General features: G+C 40.4%; 1 protein-coding gene across 3 annotated transcripts in view; it reads right to left on the reverse strand.

The window, feature by feature from the left end:
• The window catches only part of UBP1 (upstream binding protein 1), a 51577-nt gene that overhangs the window by 21065 nt on the left and 6000 nt on the right, over positions 1-24512 (reverse strand). For all 3 annotated transcript variants that reach the window (XM_032409071.1, XM_032409072.1, XM_032409073.1), the window contains exons 2-3: positions 15092-15243; positions 5122-5198 (exon numbers count right to left, since the gene is read on the reverse strand). In XM_032409071.1, coding sequence (XP_032264962.1) covers positions 5122-5198; positions 15092-15243 — 229 coding nt within the window. The remainder of the gene's footprint in view (positions 1-5121; positions 5199-15091; positions 15244-24512) is intronic.

The following is a 24512-nucleotide window of genomic DNA, read 5'->3' on the forward strand; positions in this document are numbered from 1 at the left end:
AATAGAAGAGCATACCAAAAAAAATTCTGCTTTACACATTTTCTAAGTGAACTGCTTTGTTCTTGGAGTATCTGAATAACTCAAATAAAAGGCACAAATAAAATGATTACTTAGGTAAAATTTTTATTTACAATCTGATATTGCAATTCAAAATTAAGGTACACGCCCATAAAATCAGTGAGCAAGAATTCTATTTCTATGAAGAAAACATCGGATACAGACAGGAATTACTAAAGTCAAAGAGTAGTATAAACAGAAACAGAGAAACCCAGGTACAATGGTAAAACTGTTCATTTAAAATAAGTTAATAAATGAACTTCTTTAAAGATCATCAAGGATGAATACTAATATACAGAAATGCTGAATCATTATATTGTATACCTGAAACTAATATAACACTGCATGTTAATTATACTTCAATGAAATTAAAAAATAAAGAGATAGTCAAGGAATAGGTGGGGGGATCTGCAAAATAAGACCCAGCAAAAAAAAAACAAAAAACCACATATGCAAAAGTCATTCTCTACTATTTCATTTGTTATCTGAGGTAAGCAAGGGGGAAAAAAAAAACCACCAACCCACAGGTATACTTGATCCAAACACTACGGTTCCTAGGTAAGACTTTACTCCACAAACTCTGGGCCAGTTCTCTGCTCTCCACCCATCCCTCCTTTGCCTCCCACACGTTTGGAGTGCCAAATATTGTTTCATTCCAGAAACAGGAAAACAGGTCATCCAAATGCCTTTCAGATACCACATGTGCACGAATTCGTGTTTGTGACACATTTTTGATAACTTTCCCATGATGCAATAAGATATTCATATTTCCAGTAGATGCTCTGGTATAAATAGGAAATAATTTGTTACCGTTACATATAAATATTATTTTAGTGCCCCTGTCTTCCCTACCCACCAGGTACTGCCCATAGCAGATAAATTTTGAAGCAAACTATTTAAAAGTAGCCGTATTTATTTTTTAAAGATTTTATTTATTTATTTGAGAGAGAGATAGCGAGAGAGAGCAGAGCAGGGAGAAGAGGGAGAAGCAGGCTCCCTGCAAGCAGGGAGCCCCATGTGGGGCTTGATCCCTGGACCGCGGAATTATGACCTGAGCCAAAGGCAGATGCCCAACCGATTGAGACACCCAGGCGCCCCAAAGTAACCATATTTTAATTTTAAACACAGTTGACCCTTGACAACATGGGGCTTAGGGGCGTTGAACCCCCCCAAAACTTAAGTACTTAATAGCCTACTGTTGACTAGACACTTTACCGATAACATCAACAACAGCCGAGAAACATATATTTTATATGTTATATATATTATATACTGCTTTCTTAAAGTAAGCTAGAGAAAAGGAAACAGTTACAAAGAAAATCGTAAGAGAAAATACATTTAGAGTACTGTACTGTATTTACTGAAAAAAATCTGCCTGTAAATGGACCCACACCGTTCAAAGCTGTGTTGTTCAAGGGTCAACTGTCGTTTAAAAAGAGCCCAAGTCAGTCGTCAGGACCAAAGTAGAAATCTACAAAGGCACGGTTGCTGCTCTGATTCAAGCCCATCTGCCTTCCCCACCTGCACCCGCATGCACAGGGCCTGCCCAGGCAGTCCACTACACCCACTTCATGCCACTGCCTGTGGGCAGCAAAGCCTCACAGTGAAGGTGCACGGGCTGGGGGCAGCCCCTGGGTCACTCACCAACACACTGAACTCAGAATAAAGTGCAGCAGAGAAATGACATGATTTTGATTCTTCCGTATTTAACTGAATCCACAAATTCAGATGAAAATAGCATGAGAATGTAAGTACCAGATTTGAGAGCTTTACTAAACACCATTCTAGGAGGTCAGACTAAGATAGTTCAGTAAGGAATATGAAAGGAGAACCATAGTTAAGAAGTGGCAATATATAAAAGAAAACTTAAATGAAATTGGAAGGGAAAAAGTCATGAACTCAGACACCCAGCAACAGATAAAGGGGCCCTGACAATACGACAAATAGAACAAGCACCTCACTGAGTACAGGAAGCACTTCCACCAAGTTCCAAAACACCCCTGCCACCCCACCCTTTGTCCCCCAAGACTCCTCCACAGTAGCAGAGTCAAAGATCGTGGGGCCAGGAATCAGACTTGGGGAGCTTCTAGGTAAAAAAGGACGTGATTTTGGGGAAATGCACCATGTAGCCTGTGGCGGTGGCCGACTGTCGCTCTGCATCCCGGGCAGACTCTCGGGATCTAACCAGACGTTTTCTGGCACAGCCACCACATATGAGACAAGTGGCTTATCAAGGGGAGATGAAACCGACTTAAGACCTTTTAAAAATTAACCTTTCCAATCCGGAAGCGAACTGTTTAGGGAAACCGATGCTTTCAAATTAAGTACCCTTGTCTAGGCAGAATATGCTGATTTAATGTCAACAAAACCTCTACTTTGCGCTTGTAGGGGGATGGTTTCTTTACTGTCAACAGTTCCCTATCTCATGATAAAGAGTCGTTTTTGCCTTCATTTCTTAACTTGCGTTCATTGTGTATATTAAATGTTCTTATGTATTTTAATTTGGAACTAAATTCCAGGAAGCTGAACTTAAAACAGTCATGTAACAACATAACTAATCCTGCCATTCCAACTTAATCTGACAGATATTTTTAACTAGCTTACCAAAAGTATTTTAAACATTAAGTCTCCTCTATCAGACTGGTCCTTTCTAAATCTTACCACCTATTCACAGTGAACCTCCCTAGAAAGCCATTTATCTTCACTGATAAATAACAAACGGCTTCAAAAGTGACTTTCTCCAGTGCTTTGATGGAAACTTAATTTTGGCATTGGATCCACATGCCAAAGTGTGTTTTATTTTCCTCAGGATGCTGAATAGCTATGAATGATGTGCTTAGTTAAAATTACTGTTTAAAAGAGGAATTAAAATTATGAGTTAGTAAATTCTGTAGTCCAGCCAAAAAAAAATGGAAAAGGAAAAAGAAAAAAAAAAAAAACAAGCACAAGGGGGGAACAAATAAAACAAGACTGGCAAACTGCTGACAGTTGTGGCCGCTGGTGGGAGAACTTATCCTGGGCACCCATGACACACATCTGAAATTTATCAGAAACCACCACATGATAAACACATGTGGATGCACCATACCATTCTACCTCTGGGTATGTTTGAATTTTACCAGATAAGTAGTTTTTTAGTAGTATTCTAATATTTTTGGATCCAGTTTTAAGGCTCTCAATACAGGGCACATAATAATGCCTTACTCCATTTTATAGACAAATCCTACAATTTAAACAATTTTTCTACACTTCTACACTGATTAAAAAAAAAAAAAAACAAAACAGCATCTCACAGCCACCAAATGTATATATGTAACTTTCATAGGGACAGAAGAGTTCACCCACATCTTCCCTTAAAATACGTATCATTGGTTGGATTTTAACTGGGTGTGAGATAATTGGTAGATCTGCTGAAGGTGAGCCAGGGTGCCCAATGGCCTGACAATAAGCCAGCTTGGGACCAGGGCATTCTGAGAGAATCTTGGACATTCCTAAGCTTCCTACACACTGGAAAATGAGAGCTGTTAAGTCTGGCTCCTCCATTTGTCACTATTTGTCATAAAAGCCCAGCAGAGAACAGCCAATCCAAGTAAAGCTTGCTCACTCTGAACGCTGATGGCTTTTTTAAATGGTGAGCCCAATCAGTATGCGCTACGGTCAGAATGCCAATAGGAGGGAATGAAAAAAATAAGACCATCTGACTTACCCTCCAGGGAAATGACCAAATCCACTAATAGAGCATAGACACGATAGACTCAGAGTACAAATGGCAAAAATAACCTCTCTCCCTCTGTTCCAGGTAAGATAGGAGCCCCGGGGGGCACCTGGGTGGCTCAGTTAGTTAAGTGTCTGCCTTCAGCGCAGGTCATGATCCCAGGGTCCTGGGATCGAGCCCCACATCGGGCTCCCTGCTCCATGGGAAGCCTGCTTCTCCCTCTCCCGCTCCCCCTGCTTGTGTTCCCTCTCTCGCTGTGTCTCTCTGTCAAATAAATAAAATCTTAAAAAAAAAAAAAAAAAGGGGCCCCGGGAGTCAGAAGTCTGGGAGTTCACTCCAAGTTGGCAAGACACTGATCGGTGGGGCGCGGACCCCCAACTTTCCCTCAACCTCCCACAGGATTGGGGACTTCCTGCCCCCAAGAGTGGGAGGAACATTAAAACATCCCAAAGACTCTCAAGGCCTCTGTGTGCTGGGCAACTGGCTTTCCCAGAGAAGCCAAATTTGTTAGCCTTAATATTAGTATCCATTTCCCCTGTGAAGGCTGTCTTTCCCCACACTCGCCCTCTAAAAAGGCAGATCCACAGAGGGGAGTCTTTCCAATGGAATGCCTCTCCATACTGAGGGCCCAGCAGTGCCCAGGCCCCTATATGCCTCTCTGTGGGAAGATGGAAGCATCAAGAGAACTCATGCCTGCTTCTCTCTTGCTAACAGTTAGATGAAGTTCTGCCTTCCTCCAATTAAGCTTCTTCCAGAAGTCTTGCCCTGTAATACTGTGGATTTATAATACACCGTGGTGTGTGACAGGTAGAGGCTAGAGGACCCACCCTGCATGACACTGGAGGGGACAGAGATGGTTCTGAAGATATATCCTAAGAGGGATGAGCTACACTTGGAATGACTGCCTTCATTCAGATACATCAACAGAGTGAACAGAGAGTTCAAATTTTACTTAGACAAATTTAAGGGGTGAAATAAAAGGGTTTTAAAAAGTTTCATATTAACACTTACATTTCCCCCCATATTATCTTTAACTTTTAAAGAAAAACTTAAAAGTCTTCATTGTGGTGGTAGGTTTTTTCCCCATAGCCACAACTATGGTACCTTAGTTTCCAAAGGGCTTTCACATTTATTTCACCCAATAACTGCTATCATTTCTGTTTTACAGATAAGTAAATAAAATATAGCTCAAAAAGTTAGGAGTTTCAATATAGCCATTACTTCTTAAAGTGAAATTAAATGATTTTTAAATAACTCTTATGCAAAAAAACCCAAAACTTTTACAGCAAAACTGCTACTTTTTTCAATCATTGTAATATCTGTTAGCAATTAAGATGGCTCATCCTTACCTTTACCAATTTTCCAGTGATCTCAGGCATATCTCCCATTTTCCGGTTATCCAGCATCCGAATTTCGTAAGACTGACCTATTTTAAAGAAATTACTGAATGTAAAGAAACTGTGTATCACCAACAATCCATATAAAGAACAGGACTCTGTTTAACATAAAAATTCAATGGTCTCTCAGGGCGCCTGGGTGGCTCAGTAGGTTGAGCAAAGGACTCTTGATCTCGGCTCAGGTCATGATCTTGGTGTCGTGGGATGGAGCCCTGCGTCGGGCTCTGTGCTCAGTGCGGGGTCTGCTTGGGATTCTCTCTCCCTCCCCCTCTACTCCTCCCCCTCCCAACTTGTGTGTGGGTGTGTGTGTACGCGCAGGAGCACATACGAGTTTGCTCTCTCTCTCTCTAGTAAGTAAATAAAATCTTTAAAAGAAAAAATTCAACTGTCTCTCAACTAGAGAAGCAAATTCAGGTTGATCTTTCTCTTCCCTGCAAACACCATCCTCTCCTTCTTGCACAATTACAGAAGACTGAAGAGTTTGTCTCCCAATTTATTTTCATATGCTATAGTCCCACATACTAAATTTTCATTATGCATACATGCATAATCCAAGACCAAATTTTTATCAGTTTTATTGAGATATAACTTACATACCATAAAATTCACCCTTTTATTTTTTATTTTTTTAAAGATTTTATTTATTGGGGCGCCTGGGTGGCTCAGGCTGTTAAGCGTCTGCCTTCAGCTCAGGTCATGATCCCAGTGTCCTGGGATCGAGCTCCACATCGGGCTCCCTGCTCAGCTGGAAGCCTGCTTCTCCCTCTCCTACTCCCCCTGCTTGTGTTCCCTCTCTCTCTGTCTCTATGTCAAATAAATAAAATTTAAGAAAAAAATCTTAAAAAAAAAAATTTTATTTACTTACTTGACAGAGAGAGACAGCGAGAGAGGGCACACAAGCAGGGGGAGTGGGAGAGGGAGAAGCAGGCCTCCCACCGAGCAGGGAGCCTGATGCGGGGCTCGATCCCAGGACCCTGGGATCATGACCCGAGCTGAAGGCAGTTGCTTAACCAACTGAGCCACCCAGACGCCCCCACCCTTTTAAAAAAAAATGTACAATTAACTGGTTTTTAGTACATTCAGAATTGTGTAACCATCACACTACCAATTTTAGAGCATTTTCATCACCCACAAAAGAAAATCCTACTCCTCAGCAGTCACTTTCCATCCTCGCCCACCCCAGCCCCTAGAAACCCCTCATCAATCTACTTTCTGTCTCTAGGGATTTACCTACTTAACACACTTGATACAAATGGAATCACACAGTATGTGATTAACTGACTTCTTTTACTAAGCATATTTTCAAGTTTCTCACATGTTGTAGCAGGGCAGATCTCCCTTTTGTTGTGCTCTGCTTTATCACACTTTGCAGAAATTATGGTTTTTTATAATTGAAGGTTTGTGACAACCCTGCATCAAACAAGTCTATCAGGGCGCCCTTCTTCCAACAGCATCCGCTCACTTTGTGTCTCTGCATCACATTTTGTGATTCTCACAATATTTTGAACTTTTTCATTATTATATTTGTTATGGTGAACTGTGATCAGTCATTATAGCTCACTTTTTAGCAATAAAGTATTTTTTAACTAAAAATGTTGGGGCATCTGGGTGGCTCAGTTGGTCAAGCATCTACCTTCGGCTCAGGTCATGATCCCAGGGTCTTGGGATTGAGCCCCATGTCGGGCTCCCTGCTCAGCGGGGAGCATGCTCCTCCCTCTCCCACTCCCCCTGATTGTGCTCTTTCTGTCAAATAAATAAAATCTTAAAAAAAAAAAAGGTATATACATGTTTTCTTAGACATTAATGCTACCCCACACTTAACAGACTCAGGATGGTGTCAAGATAACTTTTATATGCACTGAGAACCCAAAAAACCCATTTGACTCACTTTCAGGCTACATTTACTTTATTGTGAAGGTCTGGAACAGAACCTGCAGTATGTCCGAGGTGTGCCTGGACTGCACTCCTTTCTACTGCAAATATTATTTCACTGCACAAACATACCACATTTTGTTCATCCATTCATCAGCTGATGGACATCTGGGTTGTTTCTCCTTCATGGCTATTATGAGTAATGATACTATGAACATTTGTGTACTGCATTTTGTGTGAGCCCAGACCAAATTTTAATGCTAGAGCCTTCTTCCTTGTGACCAATGAACCCAACTCACATTCTCTCACTGCTCAGTTAGTGTCCATAAGAAAACACAAACAGATATTCACACACCAACTTTATAATTAGGAAAATAAGCTGCTGCCAAAAGTTAAGAATGTACTCCAAACCCACAAAAATGATTTCTGGATTATCTGTCATTAAGTAATAAAGACAGTATACTTTGATATGGAGAAAAATCAACAGTAATTAAGGAGTTCTTCTAGTACTACATGAAGTTGGGGATCTTTATGGTCTAGTCCACACTCCAATGGGGCTTACCCTGTATAAAAATATACAAAGGGTACTAGATCATACGGTCACATAACACAACCAAATCACTCCAAAGCTGGTGAAAGAAAACCATTATACAGAGTATGTTACTAAGGAAGAGTCCTTAAGTCATTCAATGAATTGAGAGAGATACCACTAATACTATGGCAAAAGACATTTTTAAAAAGTTAAATTTGCAACATACTTAACAAAGGATCTAAGCTCAGAAAATAAGAAATTTCAAAATAAAGCACATAAAATAGGCATTTTTTAAAACTATACCATCATACACTTAAAATTACACTCAACCTCACAAAAATTTAGGCAATAAAAATGAAAATGTCTGTGGCTAACTATCAGATCAACAAACAATGTTTAATTAAAAACCACATGGATGAGGATAGGGGAGAAATAAGCACATAAAATGTGGGAAGACTATGAACTGATAAAAGTCTTTCTGAAAACCAACCTGGCTACCCCTGTTAAGTTAAACACTGTATTCTTTGACTCAGGGATTCTGACTAATCATTACAAACAAGAAAAATGCAAGAGAGGCAATATCTGCAACTCACATTAGACACAAAGGTTATGCTCCCTAATACAAACAACTTCTACAAAATCACAAATGCCCAACATCTCTATAAGAAAAAAATGAGCAAATAACATGAACAAGTGGTTCACAAAAGGAAGGAAATGCCAACAGTTCTTAAATATATTAAAAGACATCCAATCTCCACCAGAGATATGCAAATTAAAATCACACTGAAATCAATTTTCGCTTATCAGGTTAGCATAAATCCCTCAGTCTGAAACAGTCGCTCAAATACGGACAGCAGGAGTGGAGATGGTAAGAAACTGCCACTCCAGAGATTATTTTGAAGGGAGAGCCTAAGCATTTGCTGGTGTATTAGATGTACAGTGTAAGAGAAAAAAAAAAAAGAGTTGAGGATGATTCCAAATTTTTGGAAGGTCCTGAACATGAGGAAGACCACCAGGAGTAGATTTGGGGGAGAAAATCAAAAGTGCAATTGAACACATTAAGTCTGAGATAACTACTGGCCATCCAAATTGATAATCAGGTTGATTTACAAATCTGGACCTAAGAGGAAGAAATCCTGATTGGAGATATTAACAGAGGACTTGTCAGGGTTACAGCTGTTAGGTAAAGCTACTTAAATACAAGATCATCTGAGGAGTGAGCGTAGAAAAAGAGCAGAGGGTCAAGACACTTCCCTGGGATAGATAGTAACCCAAAGAAAAGCAGCCAGTGAGATGCAAAGTGAAAGAGGTGCATAGCAACCTGCCCAGAACAGAGAGAAAACTTGTCCCACCAGGATTGTCTTATGATCCTCAAAATCTCAAAATTCTCAGGATTAAAAAAATCAAATAAAGGACAAAACCTCCATGTTCCTGTCTTCCTTTGTATCATTTTTCCTAGTCAACCTAACAAGGATACTTCTGTGCTCAATATAAAGTTCAGTCTGTTTCCACAAATACATCTCAGGATCTGTTGCTCCTATATTAAAGCACTGCAGACTTTTATTCTTCTAAAATCAATTTTTTTTTTTTTTTTTTAAGGCTCCATAACACTTGTTATTCTTCAAATGGTTTCTCTAGGGGCACCTGGCTGGCTCAATCAGTGGACCGTGCGACTCTTGATCTTGCGGTTGTGAGTTCAAGCCCCATGCTGGGTGTAAAGATTGCTTAAAAATAAAATCTTTAGGGGCACCTGGGTGACTCAGTTGAGCATCTGACTTCGGCTCAGGTCGTGATCTCAGGGTCCTGGGATCGAGCCCCATGTTGGACGCCCTGCTCATCGAGGAGTCAGTCTGCTTCTCCCTCTCCCTCTGTCCCTCCCCCGGCTTGTGCTCTCTAATAAATAAATAAAATCTTAAAAAAATAAGAGTATAATAACACACTTTCCAACAAACGTGGCAAATTTCCTGGTCATTACACAGGTATGGAGTCCCAGGTTTGGTCCTAGCCATTTATAAAAACTGCTCATCCAGCGGCAACAGGAAACTGTTGGTCTAAATAGCTGGTCTTCCAGTACAGTCAGAAACCAATAAGCTACTTAGTTACAAATGACAGTAACAGCAGCAAGGTTCATGTGCTTCCTGTGTGCTGCCTAGCTTATAAATACATTATACACATTAATTCAATTTAATTCTCAACTACCTTATGTGGAGAGTATTAAATTAAGGAACTTGCCTAGGCTAGCAAGTGATGGAATGGGATCCACACATAGGCAGCCCCGTTCCAGAGACTGCAGACTCACCATGGCCCTTCTCCACCTCCCACCTCACCACATGCAGAAAAAGACACAAGATACTTTTAAATCACTGCTCACTGTAACTAGGTGAAACATTTAAAAGAAACCAAAAGGTATGTGAAGAATGTGCTTAAGGACATCTAACAGGCAATGGAAGTGTTTATATCCTCGCAGTGCTGTTTCATGGGCAACCATGTATGACAGCATCTACCAGGCCTTACTACAGAGATGCTAGGTTTAAGTTCTTTTTTACATTTCATCCTTTAGTGACAAGACCATCACATTCACCACAACCATGCTTAAGCACACAACTCACCCATCACATGAACAAGTAAGTTTACTGGAATAAATTCAATAAAATATTAATGATATAAATTTTTGTCATACAAAGACTGCATAAAACATGATTAGAATCTTCTTAGGTATTTTAAAATGGTTCTAATTCAGTGGCTGCCTGAGGCAAGCAGAACTCAATAACTGGGAGATAGGGAAAGAAGACTTTTTATTGTATACCCTTTCATACCTTGCGAATTTTGTAGTATGTATATAAATCATCTACTTAAACTGTTAAATTTTAAATGTTGCCAATTAACTAAAAACTTAGAAAACACTGGAACTATTCCAGTAAAGAGACTTGGTAGTTAAGAAAACTAGATTTGGAATCAGAAAACTCTTAAATCTTTATCTGTAAAAAGTATGGCATGGTCCATAATCCAAATAGATAACTGTAGGAGTAATTACTCCCTCCGAAGTTTTCATAAAATCATAACATGGAGAGAACTGTGCTTTCATTAATCATCACCATTATTTCCAATTTTCCTCTCGTGTACTAGAATGAATGCAGATAAATTCACATGTGAGTTAAAAAAGAATAAACTTGTGCTAACAATGACACCTTCAAGTACCCTGTCTAATCCCTTCTTACAGAATTTTTACGTCCTTTTTTGATAAACAATGCAACATTGCCATGTTAAGTCATTTTCCTTGGTGGAACTGAAGAATTCATCTGAATGCAAGAAAATGGATTCATGAGCCTTAAAAGTGAGTGCCAATCTGATTCCTAAAAACATAAGCAGTAAATTATGTCAATACTTAGTCAAACCATCAATACTAAAATGGTGTCACCAAGGCAGACTTCACAAGAACTTCCATGACAATGTCACTCCAGCTGAAAAAATATTCACGGGGTTTTACTGGATTCCAGATAAAATTAATCAAGTCTCATTATTATTTTCCATACCTAACCCTGATTCTCTTTATACTATATATTGCAGGAAAGGTTTCTATAAAAAAGTATCAACACTGCACATGCACTACTGAGAACATTTCCTTTGAAAAGAGAGCCCCATCATCTAAAGGTACTTTGCTGAGCCTAGACCTCTGTTTGCTTCCGCAGCTTAAGAGATGGGGTGAAAGACACAGCCACACCTCTCCCCAAGCCAAACCGTGCCTGGCTCTGGGAAGAGCTATGGATCCTCTCCTTAGAAACATACACATTTATAAAAAATTGAAAACAATCTTAGGGGATTCATGAAAAAACATGGGTCCAGAACCTTTTGTCAAAGTGATAAATGCTAGGAGACAAGTCTGTGAAAGAACTATACACATTGTAATATGTATATTTGATACTTATATATTATATTAAAGGTTTTACAATTCTTTTAAAAGATATGTAAAATAATCCCTTTATGATTACTCTAATGTGTTTTTTTAATGGTCATTCAAATGGTATTTTTTAAAGATTTATTTTAGAGAGAGAGAAAGAGAGTGCACGCATGCATGTGCTCAAGCAAGGGAAGGGGGAAAGGGACAGGGAGAGAAGCAGACTCCTCCCTGAGTGGGGAGCCCAACACATGGCCTGATCTCACAACCCTGAGACTATGACCAGAGCCAGAATCAAGAGTTGAACACTTAACCAACTGAGCCACCCCACACTCCATTATTCGTGTTTTTTTTTAAAGATTTATTTATTTGAGAGAGAGAGAGCGCACGCACACACACGCGAGAGAGAACACGAGCAGGGAGGAGGGGCAGAAGGAGAGGGAGAAGCAGACTTCCTGCCAAGTAGGGAGCCCGATACGAGACTCAATCCCAGGACCCTGGGATCATGACTTGAGACGAGGTCAGATGCTTAAACAACTGAGCTACCCAGACACCCCTATTCGTATGTTTTTAAAAAATATTTCTACATATGCAGTTCACTTTTCCACTTTTTTCTTAGAAGATGAAGAAATTAAAAGATATATTCTACAGCCACGAAAAGATTCATCATTAATACTGCAGTGAGGACGCCTGGGTGGCTCAGTTGGTTAAGCGACTGCCTTCGGCTCAGGTCATGATCCCGGAGTCCTGGGACTGAGTCCCGCATCAGGCTCCCGGCTCGGGGGGGGGGGGGGGGGTGAGCCTGCTTCTCCCTCTGACCCTATCCCCTCTCATGCTGTTTCTCTCTCTCTCTCTCAAATAAATAAATAAATAAAATCTTAAAAAAAAAAAAAAATACTGCAGTGAGCAAGGGCCCCTGGGTGGCTCAGTTCATTGGGTGTCTTCCTTCGGCTCAGGTCATGTTCCTGGGGTCCTGGGATCAAGCCCTACGTCGGGCTCCCAGCTTGGTGGGGAGTCTACTTGTCCCTCTCCCTTTGCCCCCCTACCATGCTCGCGCTCTGTGAAATAAATAAATAAAATCTTAAAAAAAAAAAAAATACTGCAGTGAGCAGAGTCAAGTGCAATAAATCACCTGCACTTATACTAGTTATAGTCAAGCTGGAGTAAAATCTGGGAGGGGAATACAGGGAGCCTGCTGGGGTGCTGGAAATACTGGACACAGATAGCAGTTTCAAGGGAATAATATATATAAAAATTCACTGAGTTATACACTTAAGATTTGCTTTTTCTCAAATCTAAGCTTGGCCAAATTCACACTGAGCAAGTTAATCAACTGCTCTCAGCTTGTTTTATAAATCCGAAAATGGGTCTTTTTTAAGTGAGCTTGCACTCATAACCCTGAGATCAAGAGTCACATGTTTGACCTCAGGGGCACCTGGGTAGCTCAGTCGTTAAGAGTCCAACTCTTGATTTTGGCTCAGGTCATAATCTCAGGGTCGTGAGACTGAGCCCCACGTAGGGCTCTGTGCTGGACATGGAGCCTGCTTAGGATTCTTTCTCTCCCTCTTCCCCCACTTCATGCTCTATCTCTGAAAAAGATAAAAGAAAAAAAAAGTCGCATATTCTACCAACTGAGCCAGCCAGGTACCCCTAAAATGGATTAATAAAACTTCTCCTAGAGTTATTGTGGGAACTATATAACACATATATAGTACTTAGTACAAGGCTTCATACATAGTAAGCACTCAGTGAATGTCAATCTAATATATCATTACTACAGATGGTGGATTGCAACTTTTATCAACATGAGATATCTTTTTCCAGTTTAATAATAACAGTGATAAATTACAGATATTTCCCCAGGCCAACAGATAGACACATCCAATGCATTCCCTTAAAACAGGGGTGTGTGTGTACACTCATTCGTCCCATGGTATGCAAATAACAGAACTTACTCAACTATTCCCCAAGTAAGAGAAATACAGGTCATTTCCTTGTCATTAGAAATAAAGCTACAGTGAGTATCCATGCCCCTACATGGTTACTTCTGATATTTTTACATCTAAAACAAATCTTGCCATATGAACTCAAGGTACTTTCTTTTTTCTTTTTTTAAGATCTTCTTTATTTATTTGAGAGAGAGCATAAGCGGGATAAGGAGCACAGGGAGAAGCAGACTCTCTGCTGAGCAGGGAGCCGGACTTGGGGATCAATCCTGGGACCCTGAGATCATGACCTGAGCCAAAGGCAGACACTTAACTGACTGATCCACCCAGGCGCCCCTTTAAAGTACTTTCAAATAGGACACTTAAGGGATGCCTGGGTGGCTCAGTTGGTTAAGCGTCTGCCATCGGCTCAGGTCAGGATCCCAGGGTCCTGGGATGGAGTCCTTCACTGGGCTCCCTGCTCAACAGGAAGACTGCTTCTCCCTCTCCCTCTGCCCCTCCCCCCTCCACTCATGTTCGATCTAGCTTGCTCTCTTTCTCTCAAAAAAAAGGACACTTAAGTCTCAAACGACAGAATGCCTACCCAAATAATGTTAACGACAGAGTTAGGGTATTGTACAGGTGCTGTGGTAGAATAAACTGGGGTAAAACCTCATAGATCCTACATTTATATATCAGATGAAAAGCTACAGTAAGTTATTCTTCCACATTTCAGAATACTAATCGTAACAGTCTAAAATCCATAGCTCTCTCCAAACGTTCAAGGAATTAAAGATTTTATTTAATGACAGAAAAATAATTACAATATGCTCTTAAATGAACAAATATTAATTCTAATTTTGTTGAAATAAAGTAGATAGACACACAAGAAAATATACCTAAAACATAAACTAGTTATCTCAGTGAGATGCAACCACAGTCAATTTCCAGCTTTACCTCTTATTTCTCAATCTTTCTACAGTGAGAGGATGTACTATTTTTGTAAGAATAAAAGTTCCGATTTTGTTTAAAAATAAGAGTGCAACATGCTTTCGGTATATGTACCCAACAAATCCACAGCTGTGTAACAAAGTACTTCTCTCTAATTTGGTTAGTCACACTGGCCTATGCCCAAACTGCTAAGAGAACCTCAAAAAAATCCCTTATAATTTCCAACAGTAAATTCTACCCCGACATCTCTATCTTCCACTCTGCCTGCTCTCACTTTCATATCACCAAAACAGCATATTCTCATAAAATGCGGACAAGATACGAGTAGACAAAATCTGACACGGTCTATTTTAGCCACAGACTCCATCTCGGTGCAGCTTGTCTATTTTCAGCACAAACCTGCTTCAGGCCTGAGACCCAGGTTCCTTGATTCAGTCTCAAGTTCCATATTGAAACCAGTGTTCCTAAAAATAACTGACATCCTTTCCTACTTGCTCCTCCTTTGGATTTTGTCTGAAAAACCCTGTAATAAATCTTATTGCACGGGCCCTCTTTATGCAAATCAGTTTTCACAAACTATTACTTTGTTGGCTAACAGTAAATGCCTACGATTTTTGTTAACTAAAGTTGTCAAATTTAAGAAAAATAATCTAATTTTAAATTATTACCCATAAACTAGGCTGTAATGCCAAAACGCTTTAGCTATGTGTCAATTCTTACATCAAAGCATGACACAGCCATACTCACCTTGGTTCAAGTAAGTGAGAGTCTCATCGTGCAGTTTTACTGCTGGCGAGGTGGCAGCGCACATCACATATTGAAAGGGTGGGTGTTTAGTCTCACCGTCCAATGGAAGGCTGGAATCTTCCTGCTTAAAAATGGGCAATGCCAAGACATCGCTGAAAGGCAAAAGAATCAACACTGACCTTGAGTTTAAAATATTTAAAAGCATATAAAAACATGTAAAGGCAGTTTTAAAATTTAAGCTTGGGGTGCCTGGCTAGCTCAGTTGGTGGAGTGTACAACTCTTGATCTCAGGGTTGTGAGTTTGAGCCCCATGCTGGGTGTAACGATTACTTAAAGAAATATGAAATTTTTATAAAAAAATAAATAAAAATAAAATTTAAGCTCAAAAATGTCATGTAAAATAAAAGAACTATTAATGTTAATTTGGCTCCCCAAAAGATAGTATTAATAACCCAAAGCTCTAGTTGTTGGTATGGGGAGAAGGGGGGAGCAGCTATGATGAGGCAGATAAAATAAAAAGTATTTCATAGTTAATAAAGTCCATGCTACTGATTAAGCAAGAGATCTAATAATATACATGCTACTTCTTTAAACTCCATATTATTTCTATTTTAAAAAGAGCAAGTTGGGCACCTGGGTGGCTCAGTCGGTTAGGCGTCTGCCTTTGGCTCAGGTCATGATCCCAGGGTCCTGGGATGGAGTCCCCCACTGGGTTCCCTGCGGAAGAAGCGGGGAATCTGCTTCTTCCTCTGACCCTTCCCCCCGCCATGCTCGCTCGCTCTCTCTCTCACTCTCTGAAATTTTTTTTAAAAATCTTAAAAAAAAGAGCAAGTCAAGAGTCCATAGCTACCTGTTCTGAAAGGTCGGTCCGCAGGTACCATAAAATCACAGAGCAGCATTTGATTAAAATGGTACACTACAAAATGTGCCCTGCAAGGCCTGGCAAACGCTGAGAGCATAAAGCTTCATGCTTAGTCTAAAACAATGGCTTCTTCTGAGAAGCGAACAGTAGCAGTAGAAACAGCTGCTGTTTTTTCCCCCCAAGAATAACTTGGGGCATTGATTGGAAGGGAGGAGGGTGGGGGGAGGCCTTCTGGGGTACGGTCTATATTCTCTGTTAACCCAAACACACACAGATGTGTTATTTTGTTTTGTTACAAGAACAGCTGAGAATATAATTTACATTCCATAAAAATTCACCCTTTTAAAGTGTGTAATTCAATGGGTTTTGGTATTATTAACAGAGTTGTGCAGTTATCACAACTCTCTAATCCCAGAACATTTTCATCACCTCAAAAGGAAATCTCACACCAGTTAGCAGTCATTCCCCAGCCCTATCCCCTGACCCTACCCCTAGTCTTGGCAGTGATCTACTTTGTCTCTATGCATTTACCTATTCTGAACATTTAATGCAAAAGAATCACATGGCCTTCTTTTACTTAATATGTTTTCAAGGTCCACCCCCGCTGAGCATGTATCAGCACTTCATCACTCCTTTTTGGGGATGAATGATATTCCCTTATGTATGGACAGACCACACTGTTGTTTATCCACTCTGGGACATCTGGGTTGTTTCCATTTTTTAGCTATTATGAATAATACTGCTATGAACAGTTGCTTGTTTTTCATGTAGACATATGTTTAATTCCCTTGGATATAAACCTAGGAGTAGAACTGCTAGGTTATATGGTTACTCTGTTTAACTTTTTGAGGAATTGCCAAATGGCTTTCCAAAGCAGGTGCACCATTTTACATTCCCACCATTAATGTATGAGTTATAGGCATTTGTTTTTGAGATAAATCACTGACTTGTACATTTGTATCTTGATAATGTTTCTATGTTCATTCCTCAGGAAAAAGTAAAATAATAACAAAATATCCAAATAAGGGGTGCCTGGGTGGCTCAGTTGGTTAAGCTATGGACTCTTGATTTCAGCTCAGGTCATGATCTCAGGTTGTGAGATCGAGCCCTACTCAGCAGGGAGTCTGCTCCAGATCCTCTCTCTCCCTCTGCTCCTCCCACCCCCCCCCCCCACCCTGTGCTTGCTCACTCGCTCGCTCTCTCTAAAATAAATACATCTTTTAAAAAAATATATCCAGGGGCGCCTGGGTAGCTCAGTCCTTAAGCATCTGCCTTCGGCTCAGGTCGTGATCCCAGGGTCCTGGGATCGAGCCCCACATCAGGCTCCCTGCTCCGCACAAAGCCTGCTTCTCCCTCTTCTCCCCACTCCCCCTGCTTGTGTTCCTCCTCTCCCTTTGTCAAATAAATTAAAAAAAAAAAAACTTTATTAAAAAACAAATCTTAAAAAAAAAAATTAAAAAATATATCCAAAGAATAACTACTATATCAACACCAATAGCAAGGGTTTGTCTGAATTGCTTACTTTCCTTTTTTATTTCTACAAGCCATTAACTAAGAATTTGGCTAGCCCATTTCAATTAAATTCAATTTAAAACAAAATGTTGAAATAAATGAGATGGGAGAGAAAGCCTGCACTGCATTCCCTCCTCCCTGCATATACTCTATTAAGGCATCAGACTGATCATTCAGAGACTAATTACCCACTAGTTCTGCTCTTTATACCTGGAAACCGTCAAAACGCTTCTAAGCATACAAGTATAACTGAGAAACACACAGTCAGTGGCGGTCCCTAACCCTCCTCTAGAGCTCTTCTCAGCACTGCAGCCCAGGGGACACCTAAGTGGCACAGACATAAAACCTTGTGGCAACTATAGAAACTTTTCAGGTGACCACCAAATTTGAATTCCAGGGGATATTCTGGGCATTATACTGGAGTTTGGGGGAAGAAAAGTGCTATAAAATGAGATTCTAAGGCATGGCCTAAAATAATACTAAAACCACTGGTTGAAAATTAAAACATTTTAAAGTTTATAATAAAAAGATACCTTGGTATAAAAAAAGTGGTACTTTTAAGACTTAGAACAACTCTCTTCATGAAAAAACAACTGTAACAGTCAAAATGGTTCCACGGTAGACGAAAATATATATATTCTTATGTCCTATATATGTAAGCATTTAAAGGACAAGAAAAAGAGGCGCCTGGCTGGCTCAGTCAGTAGAGCATGCAACTCTTGATCTCTGGGTTGTAAGTTTGAGCCCCAAGTTGGGTGTAGAGATTACTTGAAAATAAAATCTTAAAAAAAAAATCATTTGCTAATGAAATCCCAATTAATTTTTTACTTCATTAGAAAATGCATTCCAGGGGCACCTGGGTGGCTCAGTTGGTTAAGCGACTGCCTTCGGCTCAGGTCATGATCCTGGAGTCTCGGGATCGAGTCCTGCATCGGGCTCCCTGCTCAGCAGGGAGACTGCTTCTCCCTCTGACCCTCCCCCCTCTCATGCTCTCTATATCTCATTCTCTCTCAAATAAATAAATAAAATCTTTAAAAAAAAAAAAAAAAAGAAAATGCATTCCAATCAACACAGCAGTCAGCGATCCTCCTGAAACAGAAGCCAGATCATTTCATTCCTTTGAAATTGCTCCCTCAGCTCACTTTCAACTAGGGTCCCTTCAAGGCCCCACTCACTCTGCTCCTTTCCCCTCTTCTACTTGCCCTCACTCCCCCTGCCCCCCACACCAGCCTCCCACCCTGCCTTTTTCAAGGCATCTGCACTGGCACTGGGTTTGGCTCCACTCTTCTGCCAATGTCCGTCTAGTTCACTTCATTTAAATGTCATCTTCGCAGTGACAGCCGGACAACTGCAGTCCTCTCATCCATGTTCCCAACTTCCCTTGTCCTGCTCTATCTATCCACAAAGCTCATCACATTCCCACAGTACACCGGACTTAAGTCTGTATCACCCAGAAGTACACAACCATCTCCCCAAATTTGTTTCACTTCACTGACTCACCCTAGCATTTAGCATAAAGAAGGGTCTCAAATACCTCCTGAACCAATGAACCAACTGCAACACTAATAATCAATTATTACTAAAAGGAAAAAACCAGGTGTCTCGGTAATTTAAGATCATCATTTCTACTAGGCCAAACCTGAAGAAAGTTCTAGTATTCAGTTGTTTTTGTAATCCCATATCCCCGACAGGTAGAGCTCCCAGGGATCTGACAAGCAAATGAAGTTTCTCAAGGCTTCAAATCATTACAAGTAATTTTGAAATGCCAGTACCCAAAAATAACCAGGCACACAAAGACAAACAAGACTCTGGGAGCAAGAACCAACAGCAAAAACAACAGATGGCATACACCCAGTTCCAGATCAGTCTGTTGGTATTCAGCTCTTTTCCGCCTCTGTTGCAGAGGGTTCGAGGTCTGAAACTACACATACAAGACGTGTTGCCAGCTGGAGTCTTGCTAAGTTGTACAAGGAAAGCACTGGTGGGGAATTAAAAGGGAGTGGGAAAAGACAGAGAGGCAGGAAACCGCAGAGATTGCAGCTACAGGAAATTTCCGGGCTCCAGCAGCCATGCCTCCAGCAGCTAGCCCAGGAGCAACCAGGTAACAAGTGCCCCCCCCCAACCCTTCCAGCACCTTTGCAAATACTTTATTACATCTTTCTCTAATTTAAACATCTAAATGGTTTCTATTTTCCTAATTAGACACAGATGGATACCCCCAAAGAATTCAGATGCTAGAATTAATGGACTCACACTATAAAATTATGCTTACTCTGTTTAAAGAAATAAAAGACAAGCCCAAAAAGATCGCAAGGAAGAGGAAATTTTAAGGGACAGCAAAACTGAAAAGGAACAAACAGGACTTCTTTTTTTAAAAAAATTTTTTTTAAAGATTCCATTTATTTATTTGACAGAGAGAGAGAGAGAGAGAGAACGAGCACAAGCAGGGAGAGCAGCAGAGGGAGAAGGAGAAGCAGGGTCTCTGCTGAGCAGGGAGCCCAATATGGGGCTCAATCCCAGGACCCTGGGATCATGACCTGAGCCAACGGCAGACACTTACCTGACTGAGCCACCCAGGCGTCCCCAAACAGAACTTCTAGAACTGGAAAATAAAACTGCTAAAATTAAGAACTTAGCTTTAACAGCTCAGACAGAAATGTAGAGTAGAATAAATAAGGAAACTGGAATATAGGCAAAAATAAGTTATTCAGAAGGAAGCAAAGAGTGAAATGATGGAAAATGCAAAAGAGAAAGAAAGGACAGAGTGAGATTTTACACTGAAGTTCCAGAAGAGGGAAAAATATTGTGGAGGCAATATCTGAGATAAAGGCTAAGCAAGTTCCAGAACTGATGAAATATACCAATGCACTGATTGAAGAAGCCCAAATAACCAAAGCAGGATAAATAAAAGAAATCCCCACCTAAATACATCAAGAAAAACATCTAAGCCAGTATAGTCTGTGGAAGGAAGTACCAAGTAAGGGATTCAATCAGTGGAAAGCGGGAATGGGGAGGAAGTGGTGGAAGGGTCCGAGGAGTCCTGGAGTCATCAAGGGCTGGGGGTGGGGAGCAGTGGATGAGGCCACTATGAGAACAACACAGGGGCAATGGCAAAAGGATGCACCGGAACACTGAGGCTGTAAACTTCAACTGAGACCCATTCAATGTTTTTCCAGACCACATTCAGCTGCTTAGGTGACTTAAAGTGAAAAATCACATTTAATCAGGGTTACAGTTTTGCTAAAATAAAAAAGATGGGAGGGGAATAAAGCAAGAGAGGGCAAGAGGAACAAGGGTATATGCAAGGAACTAATACAATGACTGACCATGAAAATTAAAACTGGCTGAAGAAAAAAAAAGGTGTTCAAGAGGGTGATGGGGCGCCTGGGTGGCTCAGTCAGTTCAGCTTCCGACTCCATTTCAGCTCAGGTCATGATCTCAAGGTTGTGAGATCAAGCTGCACTTGGCGGGGAGTCTGCTTCTCTCCCTCTCCCCCTTCCCCTGCTTGTGCTCTCTCTCTAAAATAAGTAAATAAATAAATCTGAAAAAAAAAAAGGGCGAACAGAGTTGGATCAAGGACTGTAGTTGGGCCAAATGACAGCAAGAGGAAGGTACTGAGGGAATGAGCTGAAAGGGTAGAAGGTGGTAGTTAACACTGAACCCTGAATTTGAGATTATACGTGGGTTACATGATTGGAAATGTCAAGGTCTAACATATGATCACAGGATTGAGAAGCTGAAGATAATACCACTGTAAGAAAGATACAAGGAACAGAAATGTTAGGCTACTGGAAGGCCCATTCAGGTATCTTCGGAAATCACCAAGAATTTAGTAGTGTCAGAGAGTGATACTGAACCAGGACCTAAAATTTTAAAAACGAGGACTGACCCAGAAATCACGGAGATGACTGCAATAATTGGGTGACCGAGTGGTTGATATTTGGTTAACATGAAATTCAAAGTTGGGGGAGTCTTAAAAGGAAGGAGAAAGGGAGCATAGCTTAAAAGTAGCAGTGAGAAGTAAGGAGGATCCTTCCCTCACCTTCTGGGCAGTGGGAAGCCTGTGGAAATAAACTACCACCACTTGCTAGGGCTTCAGAGGAAAAGTATATACTGAGAGGACAGCCAGCATTCCAAAAGAATAGGAAGGTGAAGATATCATTATGAGACAAAGTTGCCTGTGTTAGTTTCCTCAGGCTGTCCTAACAAAGTACCAAAAACTTAAAGCAACAGAAATTTACATCTCTCAGCTCTATAGAGGCCAGAAGTCTGAAATAAGCATGCTGGGGAGTTGGTCTGGACCTCTCCTTCAGCTTCTGGTGTTTGGTGAAGTCCTCTGCACTCCCTGGCTTGTGGATGCATCCCTCCAATCACATGGCCAGCTTCCCCTTGTAAGTCTTCACTTAGTCTTCCCTCTGTGCCCAAATGTCCTCTTTTTATAAAGATACCAGTGCCTATCCTCATTATATCATTTTAACTTGATTACCCCTATAAAGACCTTATTCAAAAAAGGTCGCATTCTGAGGTCCTGAGGGTTAGGACTTCCAATACCCTTTTGGGGGGACACAATTCAATCCATGTGATGGCAGACTGAGGATTCCAGAGGACAAGGTGGAAGGATGTTCAGAACCAGTAAGAAAAGGGAGATGGCTAAGAACTAAGGAGGTGCGAGGGCACCTGGGTGGCTCAGTTGGTTAAGCGTCTGCCTTCGGCTCAGGTCTTGATCCCAGGGTCCTGGGATTGAGCCCTGCATTGGGCTCCCTGCTCTGAGGGGAGTCTGCTCCTCCCTCTACCCTGCTCGTGCTCACACATACACACACACCCACGCTAAGTAAAATCTTAAAAAAAAAAAAAAAAAGAACTGAAGGGGTGCAGCGCCACAGTGCTGACCAAAATGCAGGAGAAAAGCAGTGTCCTGAAACTGGAGTTTCTTGTAGTCTTTTGTTTGTTTTTTTTTTAGATTTTATTTATTTGACAGAGAGAGACACAGTGAGAGAGGGAACACAAGCAGGGGGAGTGAGGGAGGGAGAAGCAGGCTTCTAAAAAAAAACCTAAAAAGCAGGCTTCTAAAAAAACCTAAAAAGATGAAAATATCACTACCAACTTTATGCCAATACATTTGAAACTATGGATAAGATGAACAATTTCCTAGAAAGATAACTTATCAAAACTTTCTTCAATGGCTGGCTCAGCTGGTGGAGGATTGACTCTTGATCTTGGGGCTGTATATTCAAGCCCTGTGTTGGGTGTAGAGATTACTCAAAAAAGTAAAATCTTAAAAAAACTTTCTTCAAGACATAAAAATCTTTTAAAAATAATCCTACAGAGAATGATATTGTGGTTAAAATTTTTCCCCCAAAGAAAATCCCTGCCCTTAAAACTTTCAAAGATAGTTCTTGCAGAAAGTCTTCAACAGAACAGAAAGAGAAGAAAAGACTTTGACTCATTTTATGAGCCTAATTTTGAAGTCAAAACTAGCCACAAACAGAACTAAAAAAGAAAATGAAAAGCTCGTTTCAGCCATAAATATAGAGGCAAAAGTCCCAAATTAAGAATTAACAAACCAAATCCAAGAGTATACTGACAAAGCATGATCTAGTCGAGTATTCCCCAGGAACACAAGGACAGAATACAGAATCTGGAAACAGAACACCACACTTCTGGACAGTTGATTTAGAACAGAATGGCATTGTGAAGAGGTTCGAGAAAAGGTCTTTTCAAGCAGGGCAAAGTGCAATTGGCCTCCTACTTCATACCATACCAAAAGAAAAAAAATTATTCCAGACAGACTGTATACTTAGGTATGATATATAAAGTAATAAATCTTTAGAAAAGACTATAAGAATATCTTATACCCTCTAAGTCACAGTAAGTAAGGACTAACTATAAGTGAAAAGATTAGTCAATGTGACCATATCAAAATCTAGAACATTCAAAAGCCACCAAAAAGAGAATGGAAAGGCAAGTCACGGAGGTGAGGTATTTATGACATATATGCATGATCAAAGGCTAGCGTCCAGGATATATGAAGAACTACAACAAGAAAGAAAACAGGGGCTCCTGGGTGGCTCAGTCGTTAAGCGTTTGCCTGCAGCTCAGGTCATGATCTCAGGGTCCTGGGATCGAGCCCCACATCGGGCTCCCTGCTCGGCGGGAGGCCTGCTTCTCCCTCTCCCACTCCCCCTGCTTGTGTTCCCTCTCTCGCTGTGTCTCTCTGTCAAATAAATAAATAAAATCTTAAAAGAAAGAAAATAAAAAAGAAAACAATAGAACTGAATGAAGAAAAAGGTGTTGCCTTCAAATCCTGCGATAGACTTAGCTGAATATATAGCTTTAAATGCATCTATTAGAAAACAAACACCAAAAACTAAGGAGGAAAACGCATCCAACCAATGAAGTTGGAAAATAACAAGAGCAAGCAAGAAAATGAGAAAAAAATGACCACAAAAGTAAAATAGAAAATCCAACAGAAAAGAAAAACAAAGCCAAAATTTGGCTTCTTGAGAAGCACTGAAGATACAGACAAACCTCTGAAATGGGTCACAGAAGAAGGAAAAGACAATAGTAGCACATAAAGTAAAAGGGAATAATCACAAATATTGTAGAGATCTTCTTTTAAAAAATCTGAAAAATTAGAGCAATTTTCTATGAAATTTAAAATTACCACCACTGGCTAACATGCATAAATTCTGAATATTCCTATGTCTGTTAAATCAATTACAGGTGCAGTCAAACACCTACTCGTGCATAAAAAGTTAAAATCACCAAATACAGGCTGTATTCCAGGTGAGCTTTACAAAATCTTGAACAAACAGTTAAGTCTCATTTCATAAAAAACTGTTTAGGGACACCTGGCTGGCTCACTCCAGAGAGTATGCAACTCTTGATCACAAGGTTGTGACTTCAAGCCCCATGTTAGGCGTAGACCCTATATATACGTATATATATAGGTATGTATTTATATATGTATATATAGGTATATAGGTATTTACATGTATATATGTACGTATATATACCTATATATACACAAATACATAAATAAAACTT

Source organism: Phoca vitulina, unplaced genomic scaffold, assembly GCF_004348235.1.
Source record: "Phoca vitulina isolate PV1807 unplaced genomic scaffold, GSC_HSeal_1.0 scaffold10, whole genome shotgun sequence".
Classification (NCBI taxonomy): domain Eukaryota; kingdom Metazoa; phylum Chordata; class Mammalia; order Carnivora; family Phocidae; genus Phoca; species Phoca vitulina.